The sequence below is a fragment of the Prinia subflava genome, chromosome 8, assembly GCF_021018805.1.
Source record: "Prinia subflava isolate CZ2003 ecotype Zambia chromosome 8, Cam_Psub_1.2, whole genome shotgun sequence".
In the NCBI taxonomy this organism is placed as follows: domain Eukaryota; kingdom Metazoa; phylum Chordata; class Aves; order Passeriformes; family Cisticolidae; genus Prinia; species Prinia subflava.
The window spans coordinates 7867745-7892537 of NC_086254.1; the positions used below are offsets into that span (position 1 = coordinate 7867745).

The 24793-nt window shown below is 48.5% G+C and overlaps 1 protein-coding gene across 8 annotated transcripts; it reads left to right on the top strand.

The window, feature by feature from the left end:
- The first annotated feature begins 4464 nt into the window (after positions 1 to 4464).
- LOC134553267 (transient receptor potential cation channel subfamily V member 2-like) lies at positions 4465 to 16737 on the top strand. 8 transcript variants are annotated; one of them, XM_063402737.1, is made up of 19 exons: positions 4465 to 4811; positions 4987 to 5177; positions 5439 to 5556; positions 5931 to 6129; positions 6342 to 6635; positions 7242 to 7375; positions 7664 to 7816; positions 8304 to 8444; positions 8917 to 9215; positions 10072 to 10248; positions 10668 to 10826; positions 10952 to 11047; positions 11527 to 11597; positions 11892 to 12057; positions 13781 to 13847; positions 13937 to 14244; positions 14517 to 14635; positions 15098 to 15192; positions 15894 to 16737. In XM_063402737.1, exons 5-19 carry the CDS (start codon positions 6397 to 6399, stop codon positions 16022 to 16024), a joined length of 2355 nt encoding a protein of 784 aa, XP_063258807.1. In that variant the 5' UTR covers positions 4465 to 4811; positions 4987 to 5177; positions 5439 to 5556; positions 5931 to 6129; positions 6342 to 6396; the 3' UTR covers positions 16025 to 16737. The 8 variants fall into 8 exon arrangements, with proteins under 8 accessions (XP_063258807.1, XP_063258804.1, XP_063258806.1 ...); XM_063402734.1 differs by having other exon boundaries at positions 5946 to 6129; XM_063402736.1 differs by having other exon boundaries at positions 5949 to 6129.
- Positions 16738 to 24793: the final 8056 nt, after the last annotated feature.

Below are 24793 nucleotides of genomic sequence, written 5' to 3' on the forward strand. Positions count from 1 at the left end.
GGTGTTTTTGTGGTACACGGTCTGGGGGAGGGCTGGTCACGGTGGGAGTGGTGTGGTGGGACTGCAGTGGCCGTGGGTGACAGCAGTGAGAGCTGCCTGGGCTGGGGAGTTCTAAATCGGTGCCAAAAAAGGGAGGGAGTTCCCACTCGAGGCTGGGTTAGCTGGGTTTGGGGTTTTTTTAATGGGGTGGGTTAAGGAAACTCAGAATAACAAGTGGGGTTGGGCTGGGTTAGTTCAATGGTTGTGGGTGTTTAGAAGGGGGTGTAATACCCAAATGCCCTTCCCCAGAACTTCCCTTGGTGTGGGGTGTCTGTCAGTGCCTGCACCCGTTTAATCCTGCCAGCTGCTCCCCCTGAGATGGGCTCCTGCCCACCTGAGTGCACACAGCCTGTGCTGCTGAGCTGCACTTCCAAAACCTGTGTTGGTCCCACCTTGGTGCACTTCTCTATCCCCTGGAGCGCTGCTGTGGAATTGGGTTGGTTCCTTTTGAATTTCATCATGAGCATCTGCGGTAAGTGTTACCCTTAATGGGAAATGGAGCCCAAAAGTTCCTTTTCGTAGAAAACTGCACACTCACGGCAAGGTCAGTGGGGGCTTGAGGGTTATATCCATGATCAGATTTATTTTTTTAGGAGCTTTTCTGCCTGCTGAGCTAGCAGAAATACAGAGTTCTGTAAACATTTGCTGTCTCTGCCACAGGAGACTTCCCTCAGTTTTCAATTGGTTTTTTTGATTTTGTGCTTTTTGCAGTTTAACCACCTGGCAGGGTGCCCGGAGAGGCTGTGCAGGCACCTCCCTGTGAAGGGCTGAAAGGCCACGGACAAGAACCCTGGAAAGAATTTTGGGCAGGGCCTGGGGTGGCCCTGGCTGGGCAGGGTGACCTCAAATGTCCCTTCCAACCCAAATAATTCCCTGCCCCTCTCCGGGCTGGGTGTCTGCAGCCCTGCTCTGTTTTTTGCCCGAGTTAAACTGGTGTTGGCCTGTGGCCTCCACTGGTACTGGAACACTGGGATGTTCCAGGAAATGACTGCAAGGATTTCTTCATTAACAAGAAAAACAATCCTTGCAATTTAAGTAAATTATGTTAATTAGGGAAATGTGTATGAATCACAAATGTAAATATGATTTTGTATAACATGCAGTTGTTTATACTGAAGCTATTAGCATAAAACAAAGTAAGATATCAGCCAATAGAGATGATTGATGCTGTTAAAATACACTGTTTTTAATTCCTACAATATGGTGGTACCTCAGAAGTCTGCTTAGAGATAACTATTCATAACTAAAATTAAGAGTTCAATATGTTTTAGCCAGAATCTCTATGGTATTGGAATAATCTTAGTGCTCCCACATGTACAACAGATTCTGGTAATATCTTTTAATCCTGCTGTAGTTTGAGTTTTGTGGCTGGCCTTTGAGGTTTTTTTGTTGTTGTTGATTTCTAGGCTGTTCTCCCTTAAAAAAAATCAAAACCCCAAAAAGACAAAAAGAAAAACCAGCCAAGACTTTGGGGTTTCATCTTCTGTGCTTTAAAAAATTACTTACACCTATAAAAGGAGAAATGAAATAACCCATTTTACTGGGTTTGGATACATTTGGGATTTTCTCCTTTCTGCAACATAATTCTGTAGGGAAAGTGAGGGTTGATTCAGATAAATATTGGGAATAAATCCCTCAGTATTTCTGCAGCCTTGTCCACAGCAGCCAAGGGTGTTTTTTGATCTTTGCCTGCCCAATTTGGCCGTTTCAGAAGCAGCAGGAATTCCGGCTGCCTCCATGGCCACAGGATGTCACTGTTCCTCCACAAACCGGTTATTTTCCATCTGCATCTCCTATTTTGCTGCTCTTTGATTGTCAGCAGAGCATTCCTACAGGCTGTGATCCTACAGAAAGGGATACATCAAGTAGAAAGATACTTCCATTTTAGGAATAAGAGCTGGATGGTTCCCTCAAAGGCCTGAGAAGAATATAGATTGGAGCCTTTAAATGTTATGATGTGGAACTTGCAGTTCCAGAAATAGTGTTGTGTAGATTAATGGAGTTCCCTGGGCTATCAGACAAGTTCTGAGAAGGGATTATATTTAAGAATATTTATGGTTCATATCGGGCACTGGCTGGTGTCTCTAGAGGTACCAATTTCCATCTCTAACTAAGAAATGAAGCCACTCAAATTCATCATTTCAGTGTGGCTTTTACATAGCAGTTCCATAGGAAAAAAAAAAAGAGGCCTTGCAAAAACACTTCATATTTTCCTGAGTGTGAAAATACACCTTTAAAAGAAACTGTTATTTTCTTTTACTGGCCTACCTGTTGTATTTGAGAGAATTTGAATTCTCCACCCTGTCATGCTGTCATTACAGGTTTTTCTCATCCTGTGAAGATGATTTTAGCTGCTACACCTGAGTGGCCACAGATCAATCCTGTAACTGAATTACAGGTGACTTTGAACTTCTATTTACAGCGTACTGGAAACATGGTATCAATCATAAGACTATTATGTTTTTCAGGATTTGGCAAAAATGGGAACTTGGTGAACACAGAATATATATTTCAGGAAATATTCTTGTTTGCGTCTTTTCCAAACACCATCCTTCCTTTTGCTTAAGCAGGTTTCAGTCACTGTTTTTTCTGCTGTGAATTATTCATCTATAATTATAATAATGAATATATTTGATAATGTTATTGAGTGAAAAACACTTGACTTGAAATCTCACGTGGCAGTTTGACTTCTCTCCTCCCAGATTTCCACAGGATGTCCTGTTTCTCTGTCAGGAGAAACTCGGACACATTTCATCATTAAAATAAGCAATTCTGGGATTCCTTCATGTTCCTCCACAGGGAAGCCTCAAAAAAATCAAGAAGAAACCCCAGGCTGACAGGCAGGTGCAATGAAATCGCTGCTTTTCCTCTCCCTGCCCTGTGTTCCCCGTGGCTCTGTCTGGCTGTGGGGACCTCTCAGCTGGCAGCGATTCCTTTCCCAATCTGCACATTCCCCTCCCTCCGTGCAGGCTGTTAAAGCAGATGTGCAGGGAGAGCTCTCAGTGCTGCATCCTGTGGGCTGATTGCATTCCCTGGCTGCAGTGCTGGGATGCCTCCCAGGAAAGCTGGAGAAGCCCAAGAGGATTTAAAAGCACAAGTCCGAGCTAAACTCCTGGGCCTGAAGCTCTGTTGATATCACAGTAAATTAAATATAACACAGCTAAAGCAAACTGAGCTAGATCAGTGCAAGGCTGGAATAAGGGAGGGATTGGAGAGATTAGATCTGATCTTGCATTTATCTCTTCTTTATGGGCTGTTCTGTAGAGCTTAATAAATCATTAAGAAACCATCATGGAGAGCAAAAGCAGCTCTGCACAGTCCCTGGACCAGCTTCATTTTGAAACACAGGAATTTTGAGATACAAGAATCTCCTGCAAAACCATCAGGAGGAAAAAGGCACCGTGCCATTTATTGGGTGTATTTATTGGGAGGTTGTCTCAGCCTGCATGTGACTGGAAGGCATCTGGGAATGTTTCTGTGGATGATGACCACATCCTGCAGTCCTGTGGGATGAGGATTGCTCCAGGCTCTCCTTTGGCTCGGGGTGGGGTTGGCAGAAGGAAGCCACAGCCTTCAGCGTGTCCAGCTGTGACCCTCCCTTCTCCAAGGTTTTTGGGCCAATGGTTCACCTCACCTCTGGGATTTCTCCTAGAAGGTGCCCCTGCTTGCCAGGCTGTTGATCAGAAGGGCTCTTCACCACTTTGTCGTTTAATAAGATTTCCTGGCTGAGCTCTAGATTGCATGAACAGTTTTGTAAAGCACCAGGAGCTCAGCTGGGAGCCCCTGGAGCAGCATTCCCTGGGGAAAGGCTGCTGGGGCTGTGGGTGCTGGGTATCACCCTGCCCTGCTGCTGCAGGAAATGATCCCAGTGCAAGCTGGAACCCACGGCGTGGGCTGATCTCCCCTCTTTCCCTGTTTTGGGAGGGGAAAGTGAAGCAGTTGTGGGGTGTGAGGGCCCAAGAGCAGTCAGCTGTGGGGTCAGGGGGCATCCCTGCTCCCAGGGGAAGCCTTCTCTGGAGAAAACACAGGCCTCTCACAGCCCACTCACCTTTTGTTTCTGATTCTGGTGCTGCATCTCCTTCAGCCTTGAGTCACACCCTCCTTGTCTGTAAAACAGAAATGCTGCACACTCCACGACCCAGCCTGGAGCCGATGGAGTTTGGGCACCAGGGCTGCTCTGTGCCATGCCCCGTGCCCCTGGCACTGCACTTTGCGGGGTTTGTGACACCCTTTGTGTCACTGGGGCTGTCCACACCTGGCTTCCCACACCTCAGCTGTCCCCAGGGGTTCGTGCTGGTGCTGTGGGTGCAGGCAGGAGGTGCTGGGTGCGGGCAGGAGGTGCTGGGTGCGGGCAGGAGGTGCTGGGTGCAGGCAGGGGTTAAGCAGCCCGGGTTTGCAGCTTTCCCATATAAGAGCACCGCACTCATTGGCTCTCCCCTTCTCTGAGAAACCCGGGCAGTCATTTCCTGTGCGAGCCTCCCTCACTTTGCAGAAAGCCACAGTTGGGTGAATCACGAGGATCTGGGGCTGCTCCTTCCCACGGGCAGCTCGGATTCCCTCCCAGGAGCTCCACACTGACAGCCTGGAATGAACGTGGGCCCTTCCGCATGGCCTCTCCCCCATGGATGTGAATGATCTGGGGTCTGCCTTCATGCCAATTCTCGCCTCTTGGCGCTTCACTTGGTTTCTGCTGGGAGGTTCTTTGCCCTCTGAAGGATCCTTTGGGGCTCGTTGTCAGATCAGTCCTGGGGTGGAGCTTGCAGCCACTTCTGGTAAGTGCTGTGCTCTTCTGACAGCAGCTCTTGCTGCTCCAAACGCCTTGCTGGGGTCTCGGAGAAAGAACTCAGCTCTTGGGAAGTGCAAGCTGAGCTGGCAAGCAGAGAGCGCTCCCTGTGCTTCCCAGGGATGCACAGAGTGGGTGGATACACAGAGGGTCCTTTTTTATAGGGCCCTTGTACTCTTGCTTTTAACCCAGCTGCTCTGTCTGTGCGAGACTGGCAGTAAATAACTCTCCTGAGCGCTGTGGGGAGATGGAAACTGCAGCTGAGAGGTGATTTTGGGGAGAGGAAGACAGAAAAGCACGAGCAAACTGTTATGGAAGTGCAAATATCCTTCTAAAGGATTCGGCAGATGTACCAGTAAGTGTTTTGGAGAGGGAAGTGAGCCTGAGATGGGATAAAAGGGTGTGTGCAGAGGAATGTTTGTCACAGAGCTCAGACTGAACCGGGTGCCTGAATTATCACAACGGTTTGTCTCAAAATCAGCCCTGGGATTTCTTGCTGTGAGCTGCACAAAGAAGTTTTGTGGCCGTTTTCTGCCGGGATTTTAAGGTGTTTTTTTGCACCCTAACCTAAACCCAAACGCTTATGCCATGTCCCTTTACCCCTTTGCTGGTGCAGGCTATGGAGTCTGGCTGTAGTCCCAGCAAGGGAGATTTCTCTTCAGAGGAAACCTGTTAACCATTTGGAGGGAGTGCCTGGGAATGAGAAGGAGCTGTTAACCAAAGCTCTGCTGCAGGTTGGTGACTGTGGATGTTTAATTGTTTCATTAATCCTCACAAACCGTGTGAATGTGCAGCCACTTCAGGCAGTGTGCCTTGGGTGTGGTCTGAGATGGAGACAGAGAGGAAGAGATGTCTCCAGAGAGTCAGAACAGAGTTCAGGATGCATCAGAGGGGAGCAGGGGCTGGCTGGGGGCTCTGCTGGGTGCTGATGCTCTGTGCAGGGGCAGGGGGAGAGCACTTGCCTTGGAGCTGGGAGCTCAGATTGTGCTCACGTGAAGAGCCAGCAGCTCCAAATATCAGGGAGATGCCGCCCATTTTGCCCCAGGATGAAATGCCAGAGTGCCTGGGGGGAGCACAATTTGTTCAGGTGTTTTCTCTGCCTGAACAGCCTAAAACTTCCCAGGAGGGACTGTGGGCAAACTTATCTCTGCTCCAAAGAGGCTCCTCAGTGAACCTTTATCTTTTTGGCCACTTGGTGACCAGCCCGTGCCTGTGCTGGTTGCACTGAGACAAGAACAACGATCCCAGACTCCTAAAGAGCCTCTTTCCTTGCCTTTTATGTCAGGAACCTGTGCTGCTGCCAACAGGTGAGGTCATCCCACACAGGGGGTTCAGATGTGCTGCAGACCAAGTTGCCTGTGCCTCATGAACTGGTTCTAAACTTCTCCTCTGCTGGAATCCCAATTAGGACCCTGATCATTTATTCAAATACTCCTCCTGTGCTGAGTTTTGCCAACTTACTGGGAACTTTCTTTGGAGTTTGTGAAGAAATTGTGTTTATTCTCCCCATCCCTTGCAGGTTTAGTGCCCCAACAGGGAGCATTTGTTGATCTGCAGGACCACCCCTCCTGGCAATGGATAGGTTCACAAATGGGCAGCCAGGCCCGGCTCAGAGGAACAGGTTCATGGGACTGCTAGAAACAGATGACAGCATCCAGGAAGATAAACCTGCCCCGAGCAGAAAGGAAGAAAGGTCAGGACATGTAAGGAAAGGAGAGCCACAACCCTTGGAGACACCTTACCAGAAGGAGAGCAGTGACTTTGCTCCTAAAATCAAGGTTAATCTGAACTACCGGCCAGGACTCGTCAGCAAGTGAGTGACTTTGGGGTGTTTGACCAGTTGGGGATCCAGGTGTCCCACACTGATCCTGGCTGCTGGCAGCCCATGGATTTTAACAAGTGGCCATGTGTTGGTGTCACAGGCACTGGTGGGAGGTCATTAACAGCAAGGAGGGGATGTTTTGGGGCTGTGCTGCCCTGGAAGGTGCCCACCTGTGTGCTGGGTGGTCTGGGGTGGGTCTGGGCTCAGAGCAGCCTCTCAGGCAGCCCTGCAGAGCTGAGCTGCTCCTGCCAGAGCTGAGCCCCAGCCTGGGAGAGCTCCCACCAGGGCTGGGCCTGGCTCTGCTCCTGCAGCTGTCCCGGGCTCCTCTCTCTGCTCTGGATGCCTGCCAGGGCTGCACATCAGGCTGGGAACAGCTCCAGCTGATGGAAAGAGCGGCCACTTAGGAGAATGCTGGGAAATAACTGTCTCTATTTTTCCCTTGACTCAAAAATAAAACACTTGAGTGTTTTTTTTCCCCCCACTCCCCTCAACAAAAACTCTCTCCTCTGTCTCCCTCCTCCCTTCCCCTGTCCCCTGGGGCCCTGCTCCTGCCCCTGCTCCCCAGAATGAGCCCCTAACTCTGCGTTTGTCCCGCAGCCAGAAGGACCCGAATCGCTTTGACAGGGACCGGCTGTTCAGCGCCGTGGTCAGGGGCAGCCCCGAGGCCCTGGAGGGTTTGCTGGAGTATTTAAGGAGGAACTCCAAATTCCTCACCAATTCCGAGTACACAGGTAGATCCCTGCTCCTGCAATTCTTGGTTGTTCACAGGGTTGGCCGAGGAAGGTGCTCATGGCTCTTTGTTTTATCCAGCCCTCTGTCTTCTTTTATTTTCTTTGTATTCACCCAAAGGCAGAGAATATCATTAATTAAATATATCCTAAGGTTTTTGCCTTAGGACTACTAAATATAAGCCTTTAAAATGTAGATTATATTCGATCCTACAGAGTTAAGTTCTGGATCAAGCCCTACAGCTGTGTGCAAAGCACACCCAAACCCATCCAATCCTCTCTTCCTGCCAGATGCAAGGACTGGGAAGACCTGCTTGATGAAAGCCCTGCTGAACTTAAAAAATGGCAAGAACGACACAATCCCAGTCCTGCTGGAGATAGACCAGAAGATGCAGAACCCCAGGCCACTCGTCAACGTGTCGTGCTCTGACTGCTTCTACAGAGGTGTGGATTCAGTGAGATGAGCAGGAAAAAGGAAAAAGGGGGGAACTGGATCTCCTGCAGCCCCAGAGTGCTGGTGCAGTCACACACAGCCCACTGCCCTTTTATTTCTGATTCTGGTGCTGCATCTTCTTCAGCCTTGAGTTATACCCTCCTTGATCTGTGAAACAAGTGCTACATGCTTAATAACCCAAGAAATGAGATGCTTTGTTTGGGAAAGTGTAAAAAGCTTGTAAAGATGGAAAAGAAGTGGTCTGTCCTTGTTAAGTGAGTTCTGCTCTCTGGCTGTCTCAATCCTCTCATGGCAGCTTGGGATCTCAGTGCCAGGCAGGGGGAATTGCCTGCCCTGCTGTTGAATTTCTGGTGGTTTTGAGGCTTGTTGAAAGCCCTCAGCTGCCAGCCAGCCCTGCCCAGCCCTGGGGCTGCCACCACGGCCGGTGACATCCCCGTCCTGTCCCCCTGAGAGTGACAGGGTTTGCTCTGTCCTCAGGCCAGACCGCCCTGCACATCGCCATCGAGAAAAGGAGCCTTGAGATGGTGAAACTGCTGGTGGAGAATGGAGCTGATGTCCACGCCAGAGCCCACGGGGAATTCTTCAGGAAGAAGAAAGAAGGAGTTTACTTTTATTTTGGTGAGTCACTGTGGGACACGTTCCTTTGGGGTTTTTATTTTATTGCCATACTGTGTGTGATGCCACTAATCCTAGATAGGTTTGCCCCTCTGTTTGCACCTTTCGAGCCCTTGGCTTGTTTAAAAGGCAGAATCCTTTCATAGCTGGGGTGTTCACTGTGCATTTCCATCACCTTTGGGTTCATGTGTTTAATCCTGAGTGGCTTCAGACAAACACCAGCACTTGGCGTGTTCAGATTTGAGGGATCAGTTTGAGATGTGGGAAAGTGTTTCAGCTGCCCCCAGAAACAGAGTAATTGTTTACTGCAAAACCCTTTCAGAACCTATGGACACTGAGGCAGAACCTGTTTTGTGTTCCAGTGATAAAACTCTGGGCTAAATGTATTCTTCCAGGATTGCATTTTTCCCCTTTCTTTCATTCCCTCTCACCCCTTTCTGCTCCCCCTCCCAATTCTGTGTCCTGCTCTCTCCAGGTGAGCTTCCCCTCTCCTTGGCTGCCTGTACCAACCAGCTGGACGTGGTGGATTATCTCCTGAACAACCCCCACCAGAAAGCCAGGCTGCAGGAGCAGGACACGCAGGGCAACACCGTGCTCCACGCCCTGGTGATGATCGCAGACGACACCGAGGACAACACCAAGTTTGTGAGCACAACCTACGTGGAGCTCCTGAAGGCGGGCGTGAAGCTGGACCCCACCTGCAAACTGGAGGAGATTGTGAATTATGATGGCTTAAATCCCCTGCAGCTGGCTGCCAAGACAGGCAAAGTGGAGGTAGGGACAGCCAGAGGGGCAGGGGTGGTGGGATTTGCACTCCTGGTGTCCAGTGGGGTTTGGGGTTGGAGCATCTCACACCCAACCGTGGTGACGCTGCTGGCAGGGGCAGTGCCAGGATGGCTGTCACAACTGGACATGAAATAAAGATGCCTGACCCTAGCAGGCAGAAGAAAATCAGAAGGCTTTATTACAATTCATTCCACCCTTTTATAACATGCTATGCTAAAAAGGCAAATTATCGGTCCATAGGATGGACACATCTCTCCATTGGTTAAGTAACACAAACAACACCTGGGAGAGAGGTTGTTATGGGAAAGGAATATTGTCTACCCAGGAATGTTATGGGAAGAATAGGTATTTACACAAAGCTGCCTGGGAAAGGAGAAACTACTGAAATGGTGAGGCTTCAGAATTCTCAGGCTTCAGAAAATGGGGCTCACAGGTGGCCATAAAGGAGGGCACCTCCTTTAGGCCCTCAGTTGTGTCCTGCAGAGCCTCAGCTGGCTGCTGCTGTCCCTGCCCTGTCCCTGCTCCCTGGGACAGCCAGGTGCAGTTCCTGCCTGCTTTCAGCCAGATCCAGGCGTTGGATGAGGCACAAACCCAGCAGTGCTGCCTGGGTGTCCTCCTGCACCTCCAGCAGAGGAACCCTGTGTGTTCCTGCTCGTGTCAGATCTTCAGGCACAATCCCAGCCGTGCTGCTTTGGGTGCACCGTGTCCTGCTCCTTCAGCAGAGGACACTGTGTGTTTCTGCTCGTGTCAGATCTTCAGGCACAAACCCAGCCGTGCTGCTTTGGGTGCACCGTGTCCTCCTGCACCTCCAGCAGAGGACACTGTGTGTTCCTGCTCGTTCCAGATCTTCAGGCACATCATCCAGAGGGAGATCAAGGACCCCGTGTACCGGCACCTGTCCCGCAAGTTCACCGAGTGGACCTACGGCCCCATCCACGTGTCCCTCTACGACCTCTCCTCCCTGGACAGCTTCGAGGAGAACTCTGTGCTGGAGATCCTGGCCTACAGCAGTGACACCCCGGTGAGGCTCTCACCACGGCTCAAACACAGGGGTTTCTGTCCTTTTTTATGGTGTTGCTGTACAGTTGTTACGTTTGGAGTTAATGTGGGCGTTCAGGTGATAATTTGTCTGGAAAATGACTCGTGGGGGTGTTTGCAGGTTTTGTTATTCAGAGGCTGCTTGGCATGGCTCTAACAATCCATAATTTGAGGGAAATTTTGATCCTTTGGTTGCCTCAAGCCTCGGTTTGCTCAAATCCCTTGATGAAGTGACTTCTGTGCAATATTTGTTCTCCTTCACACTAAAAGACCTGACTGAATAAACCCTTAACGCCTCCCCAGCTGAAGCCACGCAGCTCCAACCCTTAAAAAGACAACCCTCAGGTGAATTCTCATTCCTGCTGGCACACAGGTGCATTTTGGTTGCTTCTTTCCCCACAGAACCGGTACAAGATGGTGGTTTTGGAGCCACTGAACAAACTCCTTCAGCAAAAATGGGAAACTTTCGCTTCCAAGAGATTCTACTTCAGCTTTGTCTCCTACTTGTCATTCATGATCATCTTTACAGCCATTGCATACTATCAGCCCTTAAGGGTAAAGGTAGGTCCAGTGATTTTATCTGTAAGGCCTGGATGGATGGAGCAGAGTTTAAAAGCTGTGGGTGGTTGTCATCGCTGCCTCTGCCAATCTCCACAGCTTTGGGTGTTTTTGGTTTTGTCTTGCAGCCTTCCTTTCCAGTGGAGTTCACAGCTGGAGGCTTCCTGTGGGTCTCTGGCCTGATCATTATCCTGTTAGGAGGCATTTATCTGATCTTTGCTCAGGTAGGGGGATCTCTTGTCTGGTTTCACTGTAAGACAGGGGGGACAAAAAAAGGGAAATCAGTGGCGTGGAGGCAGCAGGATCTGCTCTCCTGGCATCAGGATGTGCAGGAGGGAATCCTGCTCTGAGACACCCAGAGTGACCTGGCAGTGACAGGGCCAGCACAAGCTGGGTTGCTGGGCAAGGGGGATCACAGTTCCACAACAGCAAATAATTCTGAGAGGTTTCTGAGATTTATGGTGTTAAAATGCATCCCTGGCATTTAAAGCAGGCTATTAATAAAGACATTGGGCTGAGCCATGATTCACCCCTTGTTTATCCTTGCCCTTTATAAATAAGGGCTTTTTTCATCGGGGAGGGATGAAATTGGAGATCTTGAAGATGAAAGGAGGAGCACGGGGAGCAAAGCTCTCCCGAGGGCAGGGCAGGGCTCCCTCTCACAGCCTGTTTCTGAAGGGTGATGGGTTGATTCTCCCCCCAGAGCCTGTACCTGCGGAGGAGGCGCCAGTCCCTCAAGACCATGTGCTCTGACAGCTGCATCGAGATCCTCATGTAGGTCCTGGGGGCTTCAGCACAGCCCCAGCTCGGGGTCGCCTCTCTGGCTGTGCAGAGAACACTGCCACAGAGCTGGAGAGCAGGAAAACACATCCTCTGCCCCTCTCCTTCCACCCCTCTGCCTTCTCCTGCTTCTCCTCTTGCCCTAAGCCTTTGCTGTGGTGGGCTTTGCTGGGTGGGGTCCATCTGCCCCTTGCATCCTCCCAAAATGTGTTTTAATGCACAGCAGCTCCGCCAGGGCGCTTTTTGCTGAGTCCAGTCCCCTCCACCTCCTCTGTGTTTCCTCTCCAGCTTCATCCAGGCGTTCTCCCTGCTGCTGTCGGCGGTGCTGTACGGGGCCAGCTCGGAGAACTACGTGGCAGTGATGGTGTTCTCACTGCTGCTGGGCTGGGTGAACACCCTCTACTACACCCGCGGCTTCCAGCGCACCGGCATCTACAGCGTCATGATCCAGAAGGTCAGAGCTGGGAAACCTGCAGGGAAAGGCCTTGGGGAGGGTGGGAGCTCTGGCTAGGCCTGGGCAGAGGATGCTGGACACGGTGGAGTCTCATTCTGGCTCGGGTGTTTGTCATTTTTTATCTAAGTTGCAGTCTCAGGAGGTGTGAGCTCTGACAAGGCAGGAAAATGGCCCCTCCTTTCAAACAATAAGCAAAACTAATTAAAACCTGACACCTAAGTTATTGTTATTCATAATCTAAGTTATTTTTATTTATAACCTAAGTTGTTTTTATTTATAACACAACTAAAAATCACTCACTGTCCCAATGTGGGCTTTCACTGACCAGCTAGAGATCACCCAAACCTGAGAAGGAGGAGGAGGAGGAGGAAAGTGAAAAAGGACCCAGGCAACACCCAAATCCCTCCATATTGTTCCTTATATATATTGCTATATTCTATATCCCTAAACCCCAAACTTTAAGTATTTCACCCTGTGCCATCACACACTTTTATACAAACTAAACACACACTCCCAGTGCTATCATTCAATTTTGGAAGCTGTTGCCATGGCCTCAGCTCAAAGTCACTGCCTGTCACAGCAGAAAGCCTGATATTTTCAGCATCCAGGCTTCCAGCAGGTTTTGGGGTGTGAGGAACTATAATTAATATCCTGTTGAAGCACAGATGCTGCAGAAAGGGGTTGGATCAGTGGCTGCAGCTGCAGCAAACCACTCCTGTGGCAGCACTGAACATCCCAGAGGCAGCAGCTGACACCTGTGTGCCAGAAACCAGCTCCAAAGGAGCTCTGAACATCAGGGTGGGCTCCCTGGAGCTGCTCAGCTTGGCCTGGGAGGTGTTTCCAGATCTACAAGGGAGCCTGGGGGTAAAAAGGCAAAGCAGAGGTGAAATGAGGTGGAATCCAGGAAAAAATTTTGGTCACCTTTTGTGTAAATGGAGATGGAAAGGAGAGAGGGGTGTGTGTTGAAACAATTTGGAAACAGCCATGGCAGGGAACCAACAGGATATTTATTTATTTCAAAGAACTATTCATACTAACAGAGCAACAAAGAAGTCCATAGGGCTGTCAGATCAAGCTGCCAATGGTATTATTTAATGGAAGTAATTTAACACGTATCAGTAGTTTTTTTAAACTGGATAAAAGGTGGAAACCTTGTTGTCAGCGTTCCTGAGGGCTGGTTTGTGATGTGGGAGATCATCCTGGCAATTTCATGTGAGAGGAAGGATTTCAGGTGAGAGGAAGGATTTCATGTGAGAGGAAGGATTTCATGTGAGAGGAAGGATTTCATGTGAGATAGAGGATTTCATGTGAGATGAAGGATTTCATGTGAGATAGAGGATTTCATGTGAGGTGAAAGATTTCGTGTGAGGTGAAGAATTTCATGTGAGAGGAAGGATTTCATGTGAGAGGAAGGATTTCATGTGAGAGGAAGGATTTCAGGTGAGAGGAAGGATTTCATGTGAGGTGAAGGATTTCACGTGAGATGAAGGATTTCACGTGAGAGGAAGGATTTCATGTGAGAGGAAGGATTTCATGTGAGAGGAAGGATTTCATGTGAGAGGAAGGATTTCATGTGAGGTGAAGGATTTCATGTGAGGTGAAGGATTTCATGTGAGGTGAAGGATTTCACGTGAGATGAAGGATTTCACGTGAGATGAAGGATTTCATGTGAGATAGAGGATTTCATGTGAGAGGAAGCACTTCCCCCTGGTTTGTGTTTCAGACCATCATGAGAGACCTGCTGCGTTTCCTCTTGGTTTATATGATCTTCCTGTTCGGCTTTGCTGCAGGTGAGCCCCCCTGAGCCGTGTGTGGGCTGAGCTGCCCAAGGTAACCCACACAAAGCTCTCCCAGGGGCTCAGGGTGTGTTTTCCCCCAGCTCTGGTGACGCTGATGGGCGATGCCCCCGCCGTGTCCCACAACAAGTCCCTGGCTCAGCCTGAGGCCGCGGGCAGCCACGCCATGTACGGGGGCCTGCTCAGCGTCTCCCTGGAGCTCTTCAAGATCACCATCGGCATGGGGGACCTGGATTTCCAGGAGCACACCAGGTTCAGATACTTTGTCACGCTGCTGCTGCTGCTGTTCGTGATCCTCACCTACATCCTGCTGCTGAACATGCTGATCGCCCTCATGAGCGAGACCGTCACCGACATCTCTGGCTACAGCAAGAGCGTCTGGAAGCTGCAGGTGGGGCCCAGGGCCCTGCTGGGCTCCCAAGGAGTCAGAGGTGGCAGTGTCTGTCTGTCCTAAGCTCAGCTGTCAATGCCTTTGGCATCAAGCTGTCACCCTGGGAGTGCATTTTTAGGGGTGTCCACCTGCGACTCAAGGCGGCGCTTCGGGAGCTCTTTGGGGTTGGGTTCCACAGGGATTCTCCAAGAGTTTCTGAGTGGGGAAGGTTCAGCAGAAGGGCTGGGCTGGGCTCTGTGGGTTTGTGTCTGACGTGGGTTTTGTTCTTTCAGAGGGCAATTGCTATTCTAGAAATAGAGAAGGCCTGGCTGTGGCGCCAGGGTGGGAAGAGGAGATCTGGCTGCTTCATGTCAGTGGGGCTCAATAAGAAAGATGAGAGGTGGTGTTTCAGGTAAGACAGATGCCCCACTCCCCCTCACATCCAGCCTGGCACTGGGGGCACAGCCTGGTGACCCTGGAGCTCCACAGGGAATTCCAGCCCTGACTCAACCACACACTCTGGGTACACCCAAAGGTGTTGCTGCTTGCCAGGCTGGGGGTTTGAGGGTCAATTGATCCTCCAGCGTTGTCACCTTTGTATTAAAAACATTCCCTGAACTGGAGAATTTGAAACCAAACAGACCAGTGGACAATACACAGGGGGGAGAAGATATTTTATCTCGTGGAGCTTTGATTACAGAAGATCTTTGCTCAAAAAAAGAAAAAAAAAAGCTCCGTAAGGTGGTGCTGCTACAGCCAAACCATCAAGGTGGTGCTGGCAGGATGAGCTGGGCTGGGGGCTGCAGGGCAGTGAGATCTGGCTTGAGGTGCTGCATTCCAGGCATCAGTGTCCTGTTGCATTTTGTCTTTCCAGAGTAGAGGAAATTAAATGGACAGACTGGGCAAAGGATGTAGGAGTTCTGAAGGAAGAACCTGGAAACACCAGTGATCCAGAAATAAATCCAGAAGGTAAATTAAATCATGGAGAAAGGTCTGCAGCATCCTTTTGGCTTCCTGCTCAGCAAACTGCTCCTGGCATGTTGTTATGTCTTTGGCAACAGGATTCCAGGCAGGAAAACTTGAAATTGCTTCCCTGCAGCAGCATCACTTGTGAGCTGAGAAAATAAAGATTTAGTGTAGGCCTGGACTTGGATAGAGTTTGGGAACAAACCAAGGATGAAGGAGAGGCCATTCCTGTTTAGCTCTGGGAGAAATGGGCAGGAAATGCTGCTGAGGAAAAGCAAGAGCTGCTCTTATTTCTGGCTCAGTGGCCCAAATGGTGCTTTTCCTATGAAAGGTAAAATTCAGGCTAATTCATCCAGGGTTTTAGAGCCTGAGTTTGGGCATTAGCTCTGGGAACATTGTGAAACTCTGCCTGAGATCTTTCAGTTTCCTTCCCTTGGGAGACCTGGGAAGGGGCTGTGTGGGAAACAGAGCTGTTACTCTGTTAGAAAGATCTTGTCCAGCCTGGCAGCAGCTCCAGTGGGTTTGGACACAACCTCTAGCGTAGATTCCTCCTGGGTGCCAGTTTACCGGGACTGGGGAGGCTGCAGAGCCCAAAACCTTCTGTGGTGTGTGTTGGGTGCTCCCTGAGCCTTCCCCTTTCTAAAACTGTGTCCCTTTGTCAGCGTCCTGCTGACGAGGGGCTGTCCCTGTGTCCCCTGCTGCAGACACCAGGTCCTGGAGGCGGCCGGCACAGAAACCCCCCCGAGCAGCAGCCCCGGAGGAGCAGTCCCTGCTGCAGCCCCAGCCACCAGCCACGGAGATGCTGCCCCTGCAGGGACACACCAGAGGCCTCTGACAGCTTTTCTCAGCTCAACCTTGCCCCATCTTCAGAGAGGAGTTCTTCCCCCAGCAGCTGAAGGACTGAAGGCACTGTCGGTAGCAAAGTGCATTTCCTGGAGGACTGGCTCAGCCTGTGGCTTTCAGTACTGCCATGCACTTTAATGATTCATTTCCTCTGAAGAAACTCTTTTTACTCGACCTTCTCTGCCTGACACTTTCTGATTACTGTGCCTAAAGATCCAGTGGTGGGAGCAAGCTCCTGAGGCAGTGGGGAAGGCAGGGATAACTCTGCAGGGATAAAGCTCATGGATAATGCTCATGGAATGACCTGGCTGAGGATGGCCCAGCCTGTTCTTTTGTCACAAGGGACTGCACTGAAGTGCTTTGGAATAAAGAGTGTGGTAGAGTCCTATAAATTTGCTGAGGGTGGAGTTGTCCTGTGTGCAAAGCACTGCTGGTGTGAGATGTGGGGGGACAAACACTCACCCAGCCTGTGGCAGCACCTGCAGTGCTCCGTGCCCAATCCACATCAGAGTCCCCATTTCACACTTTTAGAATGAAACTCTTTGCACATTTGTTTAAAAGCTCAGGAAGTGATGTGGATTTTCAGGACCTGAAACTTTGCGTGGTGGATTTCTGGGACTTCTCCTTTTCACGGGTTGCTTTGTCTCTGTAATAAACAGCAGCAGAATCCTGCTCGTGGCCCCTCACAGACTGACGGGCCAACAATTTTTGTGTGGTTTTTGCTTCCTGTTTCTCTTGATGGGCATCCTGTCTTGCTGCAGATGTCTGCAAGGACCTCTGCAAGTTGCTTTTTGTGACTTGCACCCAGCCTCAGGCAGGAGGGGCAGCCCGCTGTAAACTCTGTGGGAAAAGAGATAAAAATGAGCTCTATTTTCACTCTATTTAACAGTAATAACATGTAAAATTTCTGTAAACAATACAGCAAGTGTACTTAATTGAAAATACTTAATATACTTTTAGAGCTTTTGCCTTTCTCAGAAAGGGAGAGAAGGCGTTATCAGTGTGGGCTGTAGGTTCTTATCAGATTCCTGATTATTGCTGTGGAGTTAACTCTTGTTTTTATGGTCTGATGTCAGTTTGTGCAGCCACACCTGAGCATGGAGCAGCAGGGGCTGCACTGGCTGCACCTTCCAGCCCAGGGAAAGGTTGGTGAGGATCCCAGGAGAGCTGCAGACCCCCAGGGTTGGCAGCACCTTTCCTTCAGTGAGATCAGCAGTGCAACCCGAGATCTGTCTCAATTCCACTCTGAGGGAGTGAGGCTTGGAGGTTTTTCTTTTGGAGACCATCATCTTAATCCTTGCTGCATGCATGTGACAAGCAGCAAAAATTTGTTTTAAAGTTTATTCCCTGCATTTCAATGGGTTTTTCCCCTGTGCTGGGCAATTCCCCCTCCAGCCTCACTGCACTGGGACTCTGAGTGGGAACTGCCTTTTCTTGCTCCAGCTTCTGTTGTTTTCCTGCTTTGTGAAGCCTTCAGCTGCTTTTTCCATCTATGGCTTTGTCCTAAGTGTTCCCAAGATTTGGCAAGGTGCTCATAATGCACGGGAGGCTCCTCTGGCATATGATAAATCTGTCGCTGTGCTTGGTGCTCTGCTGTGGCAGGGACACTTGGAGATTCTAAAGAAACGCAGGATCAGATCTGCCATCCCTGTCTGGAGTCTTAATAAGTGGCTTTGCTGGTAGCTTGGGGAAGCTGTGGGCACTGAGAGCTCTCAGCATCACCTTCCTCTTCTGCCATCCTTGAACCTGCTTCTCTTTTTAAGCTTGGCAGTGCTCGTTTATCTTTTGATCTGCCTCAGGAATGTTCTGCTGTGAGGCAGGGCCTTGTCATCCCCTGAGCTTCCCTGTCCATCCCCAGCCCAGCAGTCTCCTGGATGAAGGATGATGGGGATCAGGCCCCACAGGATTTTGGGGCATTATCTTAGCAGATGATAAAGTTTTGTCAGGAAACCCTTCAGTCATTTACACAAGAGCTTCTCCACAGAGGAGCTGTCCTCTCCCTTCTCCCTCTGCCAGGTAACCCCTCTGCATGAGAACCCTTTGCTGTGCAGAGGGGGAGGTTTTGCAGGGCTCTGGCTAAACACAAAAACCTCTCACCAGTGGCAGTGGAGGAGCAGCTGCAGTTCCCTTCCTCTTTCTGAAGCACAGAGACTCCGGAGGCCCAGCCCTGCCACGAAAGGCACCAGCAGCTCCCAGTGCTCCAGGGCTGTCCAAACCCTCTGGATGTGCTTTGGGCAGAGCTCCTTGGCTCCTGGCAGGGTGAGAGATGGACCCTGGGCAGCCAAACCCCTCCTTTACCCCGGCACACCGTGCCTGGTCCTTGCTCCCTGTGCCTCTGTACAAGGCTCTGAGCTCTCCCCACCTCACAGAGCTCCATGCAATTTTCCAAAGAGAAGCTCCCTGTCTGCTCTGTATGGTTCCCAATTCCTTATTTTCCTCAGGGGCAGAGGTGGAATCAAACCTCCCTTGTTCCTCAGACGCTTTGCACATTTTGTTTGGTTTTTTTTTTGTTTTTCCCTGTTTTTCCAAAGGCTGCTCTGAAGCTGGAGCCAGCACAGGGAGCTGTATCCATGAGCTGCTTCCCTCTCTCTCCATCTCCCTGTGACCCCACTTGCAACTGAGCATATTTTCCATTGCCTCTGGAGCTCACAGAGGGAGCCTTTGAAATGTGCCACAGACAAAGAGCAGATGCTTTCTGTGAGTCCCAGGAGCTGCCCAGGGCTGGGGCTGAAGGGCTGCAGCTGGTGGAGTTTGCAGCTGGACTCTTCCTGGGGCTGGCTCTCACTTTTGGGCTTTGCTGTGTTCCAGACACTTCATTTCTTGCTCTGGGACTAAAACAAAAATTAAAATGGGGAGAAAAAAAAACCCCAAAAATATTTTAAAAGAAAACTTCCACTTTGCAACCTCACATCTGCTTCTGCAGCACAAAAAAAGCCCAAACCTGGGCTCAGACAGGAGCAGGCAGAGGCTCAGAAGATGTGGCTGTGGCTGCCTTGGGGTTGGAACAGAACTGTTCCTAATTCTGAGTGCAAGAGGGGTTTTTCTTGTTTCCTCTTTTACCATAATGGGGTTTTTTTTCAGCTCAGATTTGTGGCATGTGGAGTGTTACAGCATTTCTGGACTCTGAGGATGGTTGTCAAATGTTAAACACGCAGAGGAGGAGAGCTGGAGGTAGCTGGAAAGTGCCCATGGGGTTTGTTGCAGTCCCTTCTGGGAATCCTTGGAAAATTTAGGTTTTCTGGGCAAAGAGAGTCATGTCTCTATTTCACTGGGCAGAAGAGCTGCCCCCAGCTGACAGAGTTGGTTTTGTTGGTGTTCACATCTCCAACACTAAAGGCAGGGACTCCATCACTGCAGAAAAAAATAATTCTGCTATTTTGGAATCCTCTGGATTAAAATCTTCATCCATTAGGACAAGAATGAATCTGCAGAGTGCCAGAGCCATTTCCTTTTGTTCATCCCAAGCTTACAGGGCTTTACCTCTGCAGCAAATACATTGGAAAGAATCTTGAAATTTGGAAAAGGAGTGGGAAAAAATTCAGCTTACTGTGCTGTGCTGTATTTCTGTTCCACTCTCATGGGTCCCAGGGGTGGAGGTCGCCAGCTGTGCTATTCCTTTTTCTGCTGTCAGATTGTTGAATAATGGTTTTGTTGCTGCTAAACTGGTTACAGGATCCGTCCCTGAGGATGGCTGGAATAAAATAAATAATAGGAAACCATCCACATATAAGTAGATAGGCGATGTTTTGTTCTAAAAATTGCCCTTACTGCTGCAAAGGAGGCTAATTCTACCAATCTATATATAGAGAATTCCAGCGAAAGGGCTGCCTGTCTGTTTCTGAGCACAGGTTGGGTTTTATTTGGGGTGTGAGCTGTGCCCTGGATGTGCAGGCTGATGGGCTGACAGAGGCTCTCCTTGCTGGATCTGTGTTTGATCCTGCTGGAGGGAGGCAGGGAGGGTTTACGGCCATCTCCTGGAGACAGAGGTGGAAACACGGGCAGCGTAAACACTCCGTGCTGGGGATTTTCCAACCATGCCTGAGCAGTGACAAATAAAACATTCCTGCCTCGTGCTCCCTGCTGGATGTGCTCTCCCTGTATGGTAGAGGACTGCGGGCTGCAGCCAGAGCCCCGGGCTGAAGTCATTGGGAAATAGGAGAGAAATGAAGAAATGAAGTTATTCTGTCCCTAAGGTGTGCTTTGAGCCCCGTGTGGTAAAATCCTGATTTTTACCTGTGTGCAGGGATTTGTTGGTGCAGCCCTTGCCCTGCCAGGCACTTGTGTGCAACACAAACGTGCTTGGGGAGTTTTGTGCACATTCCCTTTGCCTCTGGGGCTGTGCAGAACACAAGAGATCCCACAGGATCCTGACAGTGTCCAGATCAAAGGGAATTGTGTCATTCTGGACAGGCAGCAGGAAACCCTTGGGTGCTGTGCTGGAGTTTGCTCAGGGTGCTTGGGAGCAGCCTGGGCACCCTCTCGTGGCTTTTCCTGTCCCAGGATGGGATATTTTCCTGTCCCAGGGATGGATCCTGCTCTGGAGCAGGCTGGGAACCCCCTCAGTTCCTGCTGATTTAAGAAAAGACCGTGCAGCAAGGTTTATTTTATATTTTTTTGAATGCAAGAGTGCTACATTTGCTCTCAGTCCCTCTCTGGTGTTTTTTAGGCTGGTTCATTCACCTTGAAAAGCCACTGCAATGTGCAGGTGACCTCTCCTTGGGACAATCTTTGCTTTCCCTGATGCTCTCCAGGACATTGCAGGATCTCTGGAGGACGTGGTTGTGCTCTGGTAGGTAATAAATGTTGTTTTTTAGTGTGCTGGGGAAATGCTTCAAAGACAAATATAGAATCTGTGTTCCATGCAATGTGTCATTCTTCTATTTTTAATTCAGCATCAGAGGGACATTAAAAAAATCTTTCCCAGTGATAGAATTTATCTAAAATATAAACCCTTCAGTCCAAGCTACAAAGGGTTTTTCCTTGTATGTCTAAAGATCTGGACAAGTATGAGACAGTGAACATGAATTAGCACAGTAGAAGGTCTGAGAAGACCTTGATGTCTGCAGTTCAGCACTGATAAATCAGCTTATTTATACAAAATTTAATTTATTTACATACTGCCCCTCATTTTCAATCAGAGCCCTGTCAGCTGAGTGACCTGTGCAGTTCACAAAGACAGAGGCCAGGCAGATGGATTTGATTTTCTCTTTGCATTTTGGATCTGAAAACAAACTCTAGATAAAGAATTGGAACCACTGGATGATGTGTTTATCTAATGGAAACATAAATACCATGTTTAATCCTGCAGCTCTGCCCATACTGGTGTATTTTGGCTGTCTGCTCCTGCAGGCTCTTGGGATTTTGTGTGTTCTGAACATTCCCAGCAGAAACTGGAACTTCTGTAAATAGGCCAGCCTGGTCCAGGTGACATGGAAACACTGAGCAGTTCTTGTTCTCGCTGCCAGGCTTCCTTAAAATGTTTTTCCTGTAATATTTCAGCTCCAAATTCATATTTGATTCTGTTCCTTATCTGCTCTTCACTAACTCAAGACCAGCTGTCCCCTGTCTCGCCAGCAGGAGATTCAACCCTGAGAGAATCCTAATTTTCCAAAATAGCAGCATTGTTGCAGGAAAATTGTGTTTTGATACAATCTGAGCATTACCAGTGCCTTGGCTAGGTAAAAACTGGGAATTCTGGTCAAGCTGAGATGTGTTGCTGCTTTAGTAGCAATTAGGAGTCTTTACCACAATTAAATATTTAATTAGATGTTCATAAAGCAGAGGAGACAGAAGTGGGGACAATATTTAGCCCTGAGCAGTAATGAACACTGATGACTGTGGCTGCAGTGCCCTCAGGGATTCTGATGTTGTTGTACATTTATTTCCTGAGAATAATTCATGAGCTTCTGGAGTGTTGGTCAGCATTGCTGAGTACCTCTGCACACAACATCTAATTGTTAATTATCATTGAACCTCTCCAGAATCATCAGCCACAGACAGGAGATATTTATTGGTGAGTAGAAAAAGCAATAAATATCATCTCTGCAAAGCTGTGCCCCTCACCTTGAATATTTATTCAAGAAAAACTTCTCATCACTGGGGAAAAAAATAATATTATTGTCCTGTGGCAATGCAAGGGTAAAGAATTGGAGTTCTTTACCAAGACCTTGACCCCAGTGAAGACTTTTTTAATGTTGTTGCTTATAAACCTTTTCCTGGGAGCTGAACTCATCACTAGAGGTCCTTTTAGTTTTAATTCTCCATTGAGGTCTTGGGAATTTTGTTTGTGTGCATGTAAAGATATTCTGAATCTGCTGCCTTAGGAAGATGAGGATTGTTTAATGTGACCTGATCTCTGTGTTTGCTTTCAGTGCCCTCACAAGGGCTGCAGCCTCAAGACCATCTGCACTGCTTGTTTGCCTTTGACAATCAGATTTAGTGAGGCAGAGCAGTTGCACTCCTCAGATTTTGCATTTAGAATTCGTATAAAACATCCTCTTCCTGCAAAAGGCATTTTCTTCAAATCCTCAGTGGTGTTTTCTGACTTTCCCTTCAATTTATCCTTCAATAGCATCCCATTCATTCAGAGTTTCATCTCTGGGGCTGTCCCAGGAAATCCCAGAGCACAGACTGAGGTTTAAACAACAATAATCATCCTAAAAATCCCAATTCTGGCACTTCATTAGGAACAGATAAACAGCAGAACACTGCAGGAAAGAACTGCTCAGGTTCCTTTTAACAGAAGGCATCACTTTATTGTGAAAATCCACCCTGCAGGGTGGCTGAGGAGTGGAACAGTGCCTGAAATCAAACTAATGATAAAATGTTACATAAAGCATGCAGGGGTCTGCCTCTGAGATTGAAAAGGAATCATTTTCCTACACACCCTGAAGAATATTGAATAATTAATTGGGTGTTGCATTGTCCTGTGTGTGAAAGCATTTGGAGGGAGTAATTCCCCCAAAATTCCAAGAACCAGGATGCTCCAGGCCTCTCATTAAATAAAACCCATTTTTTCTGTCTGCTCCTAGGAAAAAATCAGGGGAGGCCACACTGGAGTGACCACGAAGGTGTCACTGACACTGGAAAAGACTCTGTGTGACAACTCTGCTCCTAAAACACCCCAAAAATCTGCGTTTTAGGAAGGTGCCAGTGGGGTGAGGTTGTAGAACAGCCTCACTGCTCTCAGCAAACTGCAGAGAGGAAAGCCAGCACAGCCACCAAGAGATTTACTACCTAAACAAACCCTGCAAGGAGCTCCAGGGAAGGGAAGGAGCATTTCACTTGTTAGCAGGAGAACCTAAATACTGGATTTATCTGATTCAAGGCTCTCAAGCTTTTATTGGGCTATTTGTACCTAATTTGTTTTATGGGAGCACTCTCAGGCCGAGTTGAATTTCCCAGTCTGTTTTTATTCAGCTCTAAGGAGAATTCCTCCTCCCTTGGCAGCCTCCTCTCCTGCTGGGCACTGTGGCCAACCAGCAGCACCATTAATTGCTGCAGTTTGGAACTGCAGAATTGGGCAGAAATTTCTATTTTCCCTTTTTTTTCCTGCCTCTGAATGATTCTCTGAGCAGCTGCTCTTCATTCTCTACACTGAGGCCAGAGCTGTTCTTCCTTCTCATTCAGCTTCTCAAGGCAACAGATCATTTTCATATTCCTGCACTTAATGTCTCATTTTTCCAGCAGGGAATGAGCAAAAATGACACGTTTTATCAGCACCCTGGTAAGTTACAGAGCATTCACAGGGTAATCCATATTTTATTTGTCTTCTCCATCAAAATAGGCAAATTTTTCAGAGATCTGGCACTTGGATGAAAGCATATTCCAAGTGAGGGTTGCTGGCTTCACCACAAAATCCACTTTGACTGGAAACTTCCTTCTTGGAATCCATCTGATTTACCAATCACACAGAACTAGGCTTGCTCTTTTCACTCTCCTAAACCCTCTGGATCCATGTGAAAAATCTTTCCATTTAGGATAATTTTAGCTTTGCTCAAACTGCCTTATTTCAGTAAAAGATGGAGCATCCTTTAGGGCTCTAATTTCAATGGGTGTGTATTAAAAAACTCGTGTTTTCTGAAGGGGCACACTGGGTTCTGGCATCCTCTTTGCTTAGCAGGGGGAGCAGATCTTTAAAATATAAAATCCAGCTCTGTTCCAAGCAAAGCTTTCACTCAGATGAAAACATGTTCAGGGCATTTAACTTGATTAGGGGAAATTTACTATTCCAATTCCTTTTTTGTCACCATCCTCCCATTAAAATTTATGAGGGCTGATTAGTACATGATATTTTTTTCTGTTTTTTTAATCAGAGAGCATCTTTTAAAAAGGAAATGAGGGCTCAGCTCTGGCAGCTGCACTTCCTTGCAAGCACAGTTTAAAGCAAAGGTTTCTATATGAATCTAATGTCCAGTTTTGGGGGGGAGGTAGAAGCTTTACATTTTGATTAATGAAAATTACTACCTGCTCACAAATCAGCAAATTGGTTTGCAGGGAAACATTCTGAGGTTTCAGCTTTCAGAATCTCCACCACTGCAACAGGTCCCCCTGGGGGCTGTCACCTCTCCTGGCATTAATTCCTGTACAGCCAAAATCAGTTCTCAAATCACAGAAACAAAGCACCAAGGCAGACAAAAAATAATGTGGCTTCATCCATCCATTTTTTTTTTTAAAGCATAAATGAAATTAGCACCATTGTGACTGAGGAACACTCCTTAATTTCACATAAATATTCACTGCAGGCCTTACCAAGTAGGTT

Bases quoted from the DNA above. Each gene is read 5' to 3' on its own strand.
- LOC134553267 (XM_063402737.1), top strand. From the start codon at position 6,397: ATGGATAGGTTCACAAATGGGCAGCCAGGCCCGGCTCAGAGGAACAGG. The intron at 6,636-7,241 runs GTGAGTGACTTT...TTTGTCCCGCAG, and splicing joins CGGCCAGGACTCGTCAGCAA to CCAGAAGGACCCGAATCGCT. The intron at 10,249-10,667 runs GTGAGGCTCTCA...CTTTCCCCACAG, and splicing joins CCTACAGCAGTGACACCCCG to AACCGGTACAAGATGGTGGT.